The following is a 13,118-nucleotide window of genomic DNA, read 5'->3' as shown; positions in this document are numbered from 1 at the left end:
TTGCGTGCAAATTATAATACGTCCACTCATTCCCAAAACAGTTAAAATGCAGGGGAAAATAATTCGCGTTCAGCGTTAAAATGGTGGTAAATGAGAACTAGAAATTAATAATACTTTCTTATATTATCATATCGTATGTACCTCATATCAGAGCGTTAGATCTAGACAATTTTAAAATATCCACCAATATTTCACTGCACCCTTTCTACCACCCTCGCGAACATCTCACCAAACCTTGCTCCCACGCTGCCCAACACCACTTAAAATCCAGCATTCCAATCACCCACTTCCTTCTCCCATAAGAACAACCCAACGAAAGGAATCAGCGTTCATTGCCCTCGACACCACCAACAACCCATCCCAAAGAAAACCACTCACACATGAATCCTCCAACAAACATCCCCCCCGTGAATGTCACAATAAGGAAACTCTTCAATGTCCCCGGCCCTCCGTTGTTGGCCGCCGGAGAGCGGGTCCCTTTCCACCTGCCCCTCTCCCGAATTTAATATCTCTCAGGGTGCCTTGAATCCAGTTTTTAATTCGAGTCTACCGCCGGGGGAGACCCATTGTGGAGAGAGGAGTCGCGCCCAGCAAGACCAAAGGGACGGCCGGCTTGAAAACGAAGAAGAGGATTGAAGCGGACCACCTTCGCTCGGGGACGGGGCCGTCTGTGAATAAACTTTTCAACGCGTACAAGTGCTGCTTCCGGGAGCTTAACTCGCGTCGCCACTGCCCAGCCCCATTCCTCCCCCTGAATTCAGCGCGCGAGCCACTGAATGTCAAGTAACTGTTTTCACTGAAAATTCATCTTGCGAATTTACGTCCGCGGAGCGTCGTAACTTTTTATTGCGAGTCCCAGCCGGAAGTCGTTGGTGGACCCTCCGGCCGGAGGACTTGGACCGTCAGGGAATCGATTTACGGCGCGGAGTTCCGTTCGACCTGCGGTGCAGCGGACGTTTTAGGCCAACCTTACTCCCTGCCGGAGGCGCATTCATTTTTTTTTTCCACCCTCCGTCCAACGATTTCCTTCGGAATGGCTTTTTAACGCCTCGTGGATTACCGCCGCGTAGATTGGTGATCGAACGTGTTACTGCGAGATATAACGGTGGCCCGGCGATAAATTAATATCCACTTTCCGAAACCGGAATGCGCGTGTGTCGCGAAGCTCCGTCGCACGGTAAATGTGCGCTTCGGATGTTCGATGCCCTTTGGGTGTCACCGCACCGGTCCTGGCGGCTGTGCGGGCGCCGGCGATGCTACTTCTGAAGCTTAATCGAATTGTAAAGCTGCGGCAAGTCGTCCTGTCTGGGAATGGGGGATTGAAATATTCACTCGTTTGAACGTAGCTTCGGGGAGGGGCGGAGACGTGGCAGCCTAGGAACTATTGCAACGGCAATCTGCGCACGTCGTGCACTCGACGAATGTTGTTCCGCGGAGTTGCCAGGATCCACTTTGTTTGTGTAATAATCGCAGAGCAGAACGGAGAACGGCGACGCCTCTCTGCGTCGGATATAATGGGACAGAGGCATCTTGCGTTTGCCTTGATTGCGACGGATCCATGTCTGTGTTTGAGGCGTAAGAATATACATCCGAATTAGAACGTAACGACATCGAATTGCTCTATCTCGTGAACCTGGATCTAAGGAAAGCGCGAGATGCGGTTGCACGAGGAGCGCGCTACTTGTCATGGGCCACTGCGGAGTTTCTCTAATCTAGCGAATCGCTAGGTCCCAGTGCAGCGATTTAATAATACGAGCTGAAATGAGCTCTGAGAGAACGGAATGAGAACGGGGGAAACTCTGAAGAAACACGAAACAGAAAGAACGGAGGGTTCCGAGCAGGTCCAGAGACATTGCTCCCATTTCTGAGCCGAGATTAAACAACGAACGCCAGAGATCTATCGCGGTGGCGATTATCTTCTGACGGACATTGATTGACAATACGAAGGAAGCACGCGCAGGATGAATCGCACTGCTTGCATATTCCTTGAATAATCTTAGAAGAATTGCGCAACTTTTTAATAAAATGCAAATTCGATTCTTCCTTCAAGACAATTTCGATATTTTCTTCAGAGCCTGCTTGCACCCTTTCACTGGAAATGAGTCAACTAAAGCGCGTGCATCGTAAACCGCCTCGTCCACGAAACACACGTACCGCGGGACCGCTAATCTCCTTCGAAAAATCTGAGAAACGTCACGTATTTTCCACCCCGATGTCTGACACAGGCAGAATCTGTCTAACGCGGAATTTCGCGGAGCCTCTCGTCCTCCACTCTGTTTCCCCGCACACAGCTCCCCACTTTATTAAGCAAATACCGAGAAGAGGTCAACGCGGTGCCGCGGCTGCAAAAAGTTCCTCCCTCTTTCAAAGTCCGACCATTCCCGGGAAATTTTCAATTTTCCACGTCCAAAAAATTAAAAAACAAACATCAGGCTGGCTGGGAGCAGGGCGCTGGTCGACTACAATATCAAGCAGCGAATAGAAGCATCTGACGTTCGCAAAAGTATTCTCCCTGTGAGACCGATTTCTAAAACGCACGATCCAAGTAATGCTTAGTTCACACCTGACGAGTACTCGGCGGAGTGGGCCTACTGGGCCGAGCACTCGCCAAGTCTGAACGCAGATTCTAGTACTCGGCCGGGTAATCCTGCGGGGAAGATTTTCACTCGGCCGAGTAGCAGACCGATGACACGGCCGAGTCACTCGTCAGGTGTAAACCCAGCTTAATCGTCTCGCTCGGATGGCTGTGAGTAGTGGCTACCCTTTGGCGTCGATCGTTGTTAGCAGACGAGGTCCTTTGGAATCTGTTTTAATAACGCCAAAAAAAAACGGCGGAGGAGGCCCAGGTTGATGTGTCTTCTGGTTTGAATTCGAAGGTGGCCCGCTCACGAATGTTCGCGGGCCGATCGAAGCCCAATGACCCAAAGGGGAGCCTGAAATCCTATAATTTCCAGCAGGCAGAAGACCTAATTGGATTGGCCGCGAGACCAGTGGTCCTTCATACAATTTAAATAGAGCTTGAACTGGTGCTCCGTATAATTCGGTACCGGTAACAGCCTTCCATCTCATAAATTGGCCTTTGAAACGCGTGGAACAGAGGAGCCCCGGAAAGCCGCAGAAACGGGTATTGCAATAAGTTCGACTGAATTACGGGGCTTAATTATAATTTCAACCAGGCGCTAGTCGGCGACGCTTGGACGGACGGTACTTTCACCATTTTACGATGATTTTCGCGCGCTGCTGTGAGGACTCAACGGTGGGGTAGTTATCGTGTGGAAAGGATGAACTTGCCTGCGTGATTTGGAGAGATTTATGATAATTGTTAATTGATCCTGGCCGCTGCTTACTTTGCGTTACAATTGTTGCTGCAATAGATATCGTTGAATACAATTTTCCTAATTTATTCTTCCTGTCTTCTTTGACGTCGGGGCGCGTAAAGGATCTATACGATTTGAAATTCGTGTGGTTTTTAGTGCACGTGAGTTTTTGAGTTTCTTTTCTCACTATTTCCACGTAGAGTGGACCAATTTCTGGTTCCGCAAACGTCACTGAATGGAATTTATTTCATCGTATTAGTTTCATTTCTATTGACAAGTGAAGTAACATTTCTTACACTTCAGACATTATGTCAATTACACAAAAATGCTGTTAGGATGCTTTAGAGTATAAACGCACCACGCGAAAGGTGAAACGTGACGGATGATGAAAGAATCGCGTCGCCTATACCTGCACGAAATGAGTTTCAAGTTTTCGAATTTCATTCCATCCACGCGAAACGCGATTTTCTTCGCCCCCGCGTTTGTATGGAGGACATACAGAAAACTTTCCAACAGGCATTAGGTTGATGTGAAAGTTCCCCCCATACGTTTTCAGCGTGTTGCATATGCGGAGAAGCTGAAATTCTCGTAAAATAAAATCGAACCCGCTTTCCTCTCTTTTTCTCCTTTTTGAAACGTCGCACAAAACCCCACAGACGCACATACGTGCTATCAACTCAACAAAATCAAAAAGAGACATGGCGCTTCCGAAATGGATTATCAGCCTTTCAACCGAAGATTAAGGAATATTAAAAATGAAACTGGAAGTAATTAGAAACATGAAAATACACGTTTGCTAAAATTTGCTACGTGGAAACTTTGGTAAATTGAATTCGATCAAACGATTAAAATTAATTGCACTACCGCTGCTAAAGAAAAATTATTAGATTGCGATCTTCCTCGCCCATCTGTGAAAATTACGCAGAAGCTGACCGAGGCGTCTCCGTTGCTTGAATAATAACGTTCCCGAGCGGTTTTGCGTTCCGTGCCGCGGCTGGTCGACACATAAACACACGAGATATTCGTCAGAATGGTTTCCACGCTAAAGGCACGTGTCGTTTTAAAAAAGGAAATGAGAACTGCAATCGCCGGCAGCAAAGTTTCCGCGGCAAGGACAACGAGTGATACTCGGCGCACGAAGCTCGTACGAAAGGAGAATGCAGTGTTTAATTTCGCCCCTTAACTGTGTCACTCAGTCGGAAAATCGTGCCGAGATCGAGCTTCCACCGTAGTTAAAGCTATCTCACACACGCCTTTTACTTATGGTCCACGAATCCACAAGACAGAGTAAAAACACGTCTACTTTCCATCCCTGGAAACTTACATTTTCGCATTTGTAATTTTTTTTCTACGACGGCGAAAAAAAACAGAATTATAGCAGAATTATAGCTGACTGAAACTGAAGAGAAATTGTGACATAAAAGCCAAACCGTTTCGTGTACAGAATTTACATTAAAAATCGATAGAGATTGTCAGCTCCGAAGCAGCTGGGAAATAAAAAAGACGATTTCGATGAAATTTGTACTCGCTCGCTAAACGCATCCCATCGGCATAGAATAATGCGCAACAAGAAAAGTAACGAACGTCTAGCGTCCGCCGTTAATTATATTCTGCTATAATAACGCGCAATAATGGAAAGCCGCGAAACGTGTCGTTAGTGTGAATGGCGAGCCTCGATTGAAAGGCGTCTGCTTCGACCTAAAATAACGCTGTCCATGGAAATGAAGGACAAACGCAACGATGCGGTGCATTTACGTGGCGACGCGTTTCTCTGCAAGTGTGCAATTTGCGAGCTTTAATAGCAACGCCGTTTCGTTTGTTTTTATTTAACCGTATTCATGGTCGCTGACGGATCTGCCGTCGAAACGGTGAATTGTTTTTCGTTCTGCGCGTTATTTTAATTTAAAGCTGTGCCGCCGACTTACGCGACGTGTTTCAATATTTGCGGGAATTTTGACGCGCTTCGAACGCGAATTTAACAGAAACTTTGCGCTGCAGATACTTTTAATTTTTCGCACACGCAACTTTCGCAATAAATCTCGCCCTTCGGTGTTGTAAAATTAGAATTGGCATCCTAATTAATTGTTTCATGCGTACTGAACTGTCGGAAAATCGGCAAGAATCGAACGCAACTGTTATTCGTTTCTTCGCATCAAGCTATTCGTTAGACTTCCCGCGCTTCAACTTCCGCCGTTCTAGTGTTTCGCGTTTCGTTTTGCAAAGCACGTGTTGTTGCACAGCACTGTAATTATAATAAACTTAAAATGGGTGAACAGGTACGGTCGAACGAGTTCAAAACACGTCCCGCTGTTAGCGCGGTCCAGTGGCTATCGCGGAACCGTAAGAATATGACGAGCGCAATGGCACTTCGAGTAGTTCCCAACGTTGTTAGCGTGGCGGGGACTTAACGTGAAAATTTCTGCGGTAACCCGACTGCAATTCGCTAGGAGAGAGCGTTGATGGTTTCGTTTCGCCGTCGAAGGGAATGTACTTTAACGAGTTCGAACCCAGCAGCTCACAGTAACGTCCGCAGCTCTGCGAATTTTTAAGGAACCTATTCAACTTCGTACCTCCAGAAGAATGATATTTGTCTAATATCAAATAATTCCAGAGGCGTTAGAATTCCTCGAAAAGATTCTTCTACTTTTCAAGAACACAACTTTCATAATTGGCTTTATCAATTTCATTATTCGATATTTGTTTACATTTTTTTATACCACTCCATCACAGTAGTATCTTCTTTTGTTGCTACTAAATACTCGGGTACAGATCTCGCCTCGAGCAAGCTTTGGAAAATTCGGAACGATTGAAAGTCTGCCGGGTGAAAATCACGGGCGAGTTAATGCAGTCGAGATAAATTGCGATACTTTCGCCGTCGTCAAAGCGGCGTTCATTTTACGCTAAAGAGTAATCCGATGTAATTAATTAAATTGTTTTTTCCTATTTGAAGCCACTTCTCCGCCGGCAGTTTACGGCTGTCGTTCAAACGGACATATTTATCATGGTTTGGTTCACTCCGGTGATGCCGCCGAGTGGGATCCTCGGTTTCTGGCTTAAATTTCAAAGTAATTGGCATCCCTTTCATGTAGGTAAATTCAACCGCACTTTAATGGTATGACATGTTGCGTGTGTCAAGATAACCGGTTCAGTGGTTTAGTCGCTACCACTTCGGATTAGTACTGCGGCTTTCTCGTTTGTCGAATTACGGGGATTACCCAGATTACACGGATCGTACAAGTACGATACGTCTAATGCGAGTTATTCCGCGCATATCTTACCGCCAGAGATCGTCGACGTTTAATCGATTAATTAAATTATACGGCGTTTCGAGTTTCGGTAAATGGAAGCTCGCTCGCCCTGGAAATTACAAGGTCGTTCTTCATTCGAATGGCCCCGTGAAATGGAAAAGTTTCCTTCAGCGCAGCGAAGGGGGACGATTCGGTACGAAAGGAACAGTGAGCGAGAATCATAAGATTTTGTGGAGGATATCACTTGCCACCACGTGTTGCCCGCATTAAACACCATGGTATCAAAAGGTACAAAAGGGAATGTTTATTTAGAAAGTTTGATACTGTATTTTAATCGAAGGAGACCTCAGAATGAAGTGAAGATTTCAAGAATTGGGTTTATTTTAATGTACCCTCTGTAATATATTTTATCTAGGAAATTATTTCTTCTTACTTTAACTACCTATCTCTTACTCCTTGCATTGTAGTGTTGGTCAAAAGAAATTTCGAAGTTCAGATTGATTTCATTTTTTCGTTAAACCAACACTGTATTCCTAATCAACCGTACTTATTAATATTGAATTAAAATGGCAATAAGACTTACCAGTGATGTTGAGTATGATATGCTGAACATTGTTGCACTCTCGATTCACCGCCAAATACGTGGCCTCGCACTTGTAAAGTCCCTCGTCGTCCAGTTTCACTTCTGCAATCTTCAGGAAAGCCTTCGACGAATTTGTCGTGTATTCTATGTCCGACCTGAAAGCAAACGATCCAAATAATGGGGAATTATTATCACGCCTGGGCCCAGCAATGGAAATTGAATTGTCCGATCACAAAACGATGTGTCCCGTTAAAATAGCATGTTTTCTGACCAAACACCATTGGTATCCAGAACAGGTTAGTCTGAATAACAACACTAACGTTCTTACTTGCAGACCGATTATACACGGTTCGCTGTTATTAATGGAACACATCTGCAATCCTATTAGCAGTGGGTAATGAATAGAACAATGAAACGCATCAACCTGCTCGTTATGCTGCTAAATCGATAGTGCTTTACTTCTGCCACTAAGGAACAATGGTATTAGAATTTATACAACGCAACTCTGTCTCCTATTGACCCAATGCCATTTAAACGAAATTCCCAGCTGCTGAAACAGAGTCAAGCAGTAGTGACTTCTGAAGAATTGCGAAATTCATCTCGCTGACAGGAGCGGAGTACTTAATGCAGTCGAATAGTAATACCTGCAGGGCGTGACGCGATTTTATTGTCCCCATTGCGCCTCCAGCGATCGTAGCTGGGAATATTCTGCGTTTATGTCGATGCTGCAGTTTCGGTTTGTTAGCATGAATGCTTAGAAGCTGTAGCTGTGCCGTGTATCTCGTGAGCGACGCAATGTCCGAATGGCGGCGATAATTGTTATTAACTAGCACGTTTGTTCATTAATGCGATGCATTTCTGTTGATTGCTAACGGAATGATACACACGCCGCCTATACAAGTATGCACACCCGTATGTAAAATAGTTTGCCGGCGTTTCTATATCTGCGTGCAATCTATGTATAGATACAACTACAAGCACTTGGAGAAATTTGTAGGTGCAGCGAGAAATGGCCAAATCTTATCGCGAATTAAGGAGAGAATATCCTCGTCCAAATAAACGGTACAATTACCTTCCCGTGCAATTTGAAAATTTAAAAAAAAATAACTGCGAGATTCACTTGTTCGAGGATAATTATGCCCTATCGCGTACTATTTAAAAATTTAGTAGAAAAGAATAATTGACGTGGAAAATAATGATTTACACCCTCTTGCTCGTGAGAATCCGTTTGTAAGGCGAAAAGGAGGACGCTTGAGAGATCTTTATTGCGTTCGTTGTAATTTGAAGAAAAATTGTCTTCATCGGTCAATTTTTCTTTGTGAGCTGCTTCATCAAAGGGCTCGACTTAATTCACCAAAGAATTGTATTTCATCGAGGCGGTTTCCCCCAGACTCTGAGATAAGTCTTCTTACGGAATTCTTTGAAACGTATGGAATTTTTTAACCCCTCGCGAAGGAAGCCCCGTTTCGCCGTGAAGCTTTCAAAAACCTTCTGCCTCGTGTTTGGACGAATCGCTATCTTTCATTAAACTTTCCACGATATTTTGTTCGGTCCCCGCGAAGGAAGCTTCCCTTTGATCTCTACTCTCTTCGATAGCCAAGTTATATTACTCGACGTTACATTGCATTCCCTAAAACGTTACTAAAATATCTCCGCGGTAATAACTTTAGCAACGGTGCCATTCAATATTATTCGCGCTTTATAAAAGAAACGGTACCTTTGAGCGTGTTCAGTTTGTTACGCCCGACTGTAATCACATTGAAAAGGAAGTTTAATTTAGAAATTAAGCCCGCTAAAATAATACTGAAAGCACTAATTAAAGAGATGCTACAACTGAAATTTCCCTTCTGTTAAATCGCTGTTAAATACAACCAATCGAAAAGAAGTTCCATAAACCGTTCCAAATCCCTCTGCCACCCTAGCACCGAATTAAGCTAGAAACTGCGCGCAATATAAAACTACCACATCCACGTGAACTCCACGATGAAACGGCAACCAGTCAAAACGTTCCACCTTAACTCTCAGCAATGTCTGCCGGGCAGGCTCTGCCCTGAATCGCGGAGGCAGACTCGCGGATTCCGCGGGAAAGAAGCAGGAATCACACTGACTTACCAGGCAAAGCGAAAGCGGGCTGCAACACTCATAATGGATAACAAGTGAAACGTGGCGAGGTCTTTGATCCGCGTGCAGCACGGTATTCAGAGCGAGTAGCGCTGGCAAAGTGTATCAAACCCGGCTAAACAATCCCTTGGCCGCGATTCCAAAGAGCCCGGAGAGCGCCCGACGACGTGACGCGCCCTCCACCGTAGCACTGGGTCATTGTTCGAGCGGGTTAGTCGCTTAAGTAAATTTTAAATCCGTCGCATCCGACGGCCGAAACTGCGCTCCGAATCGGAATACGCGTTTTCCATTACGCTCCCCCCCCCCCCCTCGTCGGAGATTTTCTGCTCCATCTAATCCTCTTTGGCCAGTAGCAGGGCAAAGCCGAGGCGTATCCGCGTTTATCGGGAACGCTCGAGCACGGTTCTGTAATCAGCGCCATTCGACGGCCAACGAGGGAGCCCAGGAGTGTCATACGCGCGACCGTGGATCCAGTTTCGAGTCGCATCCGGGGCGATTGCTGATCCTCTTTCGAGGCAGCAGCGCGCCGACGACAGGGGCGGCGCATCGCGGGAGCCGTACAATGTGCGGCTGAGTGTCTTGACGAGGGGAGATCCGAGTTAATTGTAATTCCTCGGGATTTTTGAGCCATCCTTCGTTCCCCCGTGTCTCCGAGCGATCGACTTGTACAGATTCATTCCCACAGAGTTAGACCGGGAATCAGATCGATCGCGTGGAGCTCCATGGCATTCGCAGGGTATTACACGTAACGGGATAATGTAATCGCTAATTATGGGCACAGTTAAGATCATCTCATTAGCGGGAGGGGAGCGCAGAGGGCCTCTGGCATTAATCATGCATTCCATTTGTCAGACGGACCGTCCTAGAGATTGACGTACGAATGGCCGCGAGCATTCTGTCACATCCTTTGCCAGCCCGGCCGACCGATATCGCGCCGTTCAGCTGCAATCGGTTTCTAACGTGCAGATGACGAACGCTGTCAAAACGGCTACGAACCGCTGACAAACGATCCTTTCAAACACGTGCGCAGCGTATTCACTGCTCGCGCGAATGCACTCCGTAAATTCGCCGCGGTGGCTGGCGGAATCAGACACTCCAAGGCGAAAAGCACTTTGGGCAGAATAATTGTACTGTCATTAAGATTTTGGAAGTTCCCGAGGGGTTAGGGGAGCGGAATAGGGAGATAGGATTGCGCGGAATAGATGGCGAAGGGCTTGAAGTAATTTCGGCGTATCGCTGCTCTAACGAGAATTTCAAAGTGAACCTCTTTTCTGAAACTTTTAAAGACACTGCGAATGTCGGGGACGTTAATTACCCGGTTCCGCGAAACTAGGCCGGAAATAGGTGGAGGGCGGGGGAGGTCAGCTATTGCGGAGATAGAACACGGCGAAGAACATTCGAACTTAGCCGGTAACGAATCAGTCTGAAGGAACGAGAATTACCTGTTCCTGCTTCGACTATCCTCATTAAAACGTTAGCTAACTCCAGCTAACTCTTCCTTTCTGACGAAGGGTGAGCTTAGAGGTTTATCTAAATGAATAAGAACATTGCGGCATGTTACCTACGCATTAGGTAGAGATACCTTTAGATTTTATACAGAAGGTTCTTTGCGAAAACGATTTTGTAATTGAGAATGCACAGTGGGGTGGAATGTTGAATGTCTGAGAATCGTGCTCTATTACGATATTAAATAGTTGCTCGTTGAAAAGTTCCTTCTTTCTTTCGCTCCGTCGTGTATTAGTGAAGATAGAAGCCTGCAGAATCGAGACGGTTATAGGAGTAACAGGGAGAACAATATCAGTTCGAATTGATTCTTGAGGAAAGAAAGTTTGTTAGTAGGAAGTGCACCGTACGCCTTCGAGTTGCTTGTTCGCGAAATTCAACGACATCTGGCGCACCACGAATTGTGGGACACCCTGTATTGTCTGTGCTCCATTTGTGCGTGATATTGTGTGACTATAGTCGCGCACTGCATATGATCAAAGCAAGGGGGATAGTAATCTGTTAACAGCCCGATGTTTAGATAACAGCCACTGTAGTGTATAATAGGCGGTGAGTTATCAATGTTCAATAGGTGAATGGGAAAACGTAGCGGGCACGTGACGTACTGCAAATAGATTCAGATACGGATACTGATACAAGCAATACGCGGATGCTGCAGCAAAAATCGTAATTTCTATTTCGCCTTCCGAAAATACTGTAGCCGTGTTCTCGGTTTCTTACTTTCTTCCCTAATAAATTCCTTTTCTGAGCCAGTACTCGGTCGTTCCCAAAATAAATATTGGACAGCATCGAGCCAGGAGCGATGAGAAACGTAGACAGTTTTCCAATCGATTATTCAGTGATTCCAAATACACGCGAGTCATTTTTCTGCAAATACGAACCAGCAGATGGACAAATGATTTCTCGGGAAACTATTTCGTAAACTTATCGGTCGGACGTGTATTTCACTCGTGCGAGGATAAGAACACACCCCCGAAGAACGTTCCGTTCCCCCCAGAAACGACGCTTTAGAAAGCCCCTCAAAGTCAGGAAGTTATTATTTGAGGTCAGCTTCCACCGTTATCAAAGTTGCAATTGCGAAAATCCTCGAAGCCGGAACATGGGTCCCGAGCTTCTTTTATCGTCCCCATCAAACCGGAGCCGCCCACAAAGGCACCGAGAGGTTAAATCCGCTTTAAATACCTACGACGCGTAATCCAAACTCGCGATTTAATGAGCTCGAAATCGAGATAGAACAGGATAATACCGCGGGTCAGGAATTACATTGAAAACGAAACGACTCCTCAACCCTCCCCGACCCGGCAGAGTTCGTGCTTCCGCTAAGACGCGCGAAAGCACGATAATAAGTTACAGATTTTATCCAGAAGCTCAGTCAGAAGAAAACTTTTCAATTATTCAGCACCTTGCTCTAATCTCTTTGACCGGGAGAAGCGCTATTTCATTGATGACAAGATAAATTTTCATTCGTGTTTCAATCAACATTTCAATTAGATCAGTAATTTAGTTTCTGAATGATTTAAGAGAACACTGTCGTTAAAATTTTTCTGAAACTTCATTTCTTTTTTTAGGTACAATTCGAAGCATTACAGGAAAATGAAAAAAATGTTTCCATATCCTTGCGGGACAAATAAATAAAGCCCACAAAGTTTCTTACTGCAGGTTGTATACTTTTAAAAAAAATCGTAAAGATCACCTGTTTTCTTAACAATTTGAGGGGAATGTCCCTTTAAGTAACTGATCCTTTATATTTGGCATGTGCCTATCACGTTTTAGATGCGCTTTATACGATGGTGTCCGAAAATGATGGGACACACCAACCAGGGCGAATTTAACAGACGCCACAAAGAAGTTTAGCACAATGTCGCTTGAAATGGGAGTTCAATGTAGTCGAGGCAGTAATACGACCGTCAGACCCGTCTTTTATGCCCATATACATAGCCCGCTTCCATTCTCCTCAGCTGAATTCTTTCCGAGAGAGATCCATGTCGGAATTCATAAGAAATAGTGCAGCGCTAGGCAAATACGTCTCGGAAGGCAGTCGTAAGTTCCAGGCAATTTTCTTCCGTGCTGTAATCACTCCCTCCTATCGCGTCTTTGAACAAGGGAGACTGGGTGTCGACGAAAAGAAGCCAGAAAATAAAGGAAACGGCCGCGGCACGATAAAGGCAGATGCACAGAAAAGCGGAATGCCAGATAGACACTGGGGAGGAAGAATAAGATAAGCTGAATAGTATGTAGTAGGTAAGTAGAGAGGAAGGGAACGATATAACCAGATGTGTCGGTAAATTCGGGCGGGTGGAGGGGAATTAAAGAACGCGAACGGCGGCACGCAACGAAGAAACTAGT

At 45.5% G+C, this 13,118-nt stretch overlaps 1 protein-coding gene across 8 annotated transcripts in view; it reads right to left on the bottom strand.

Moving 5' to 3' along the window:
* Positions 1-13,118, bottom strand: part of Nrm (neuromusculin) — a 280,335-nt gene that overhangs the window by 70,932 nt on the left and 196,285 nt on the right. For all 8 annotated transcript variants that reach the window (XR_013085468.1, XR_013085469.1, XR_013085470.1 and 5 more), the window contains exon 3: positions 7,149-7,303. Coding sequence is in view for 5 of the 8 variants with exons in the window: in XM_076813987.1 (XP_076670102.1) it covers positions 7,149-7,303 (155 nt within the window). In the remaining 3 variants the exon portion in view is untranslated. The remainder of the gene's footprint in view (positions 1-7,148; positions 7,304-13,118) is intronic.

The sequence above is a fragment of the Andrena cerasifolii genome, chromosome 6 (genome assembly GCF_050908995.1).
Source record: "Andrena cerasifolii isolate SP2316 chromosome 6, iyAndCera1_principal, whole genome shotgun sequence".
Classification (NCBI taxonomy): domain Eukaryota; kingdom Metazoa; phylum Arthropoda; class Insecta; order Hymenoptera; family Andrenidae; genus Andrena; species Andrena cerasifolii.
Note: the sequence above shows the minus strand (reverse complement) of the source record. Positions and strands in the feature narration are given on the sequence as shown.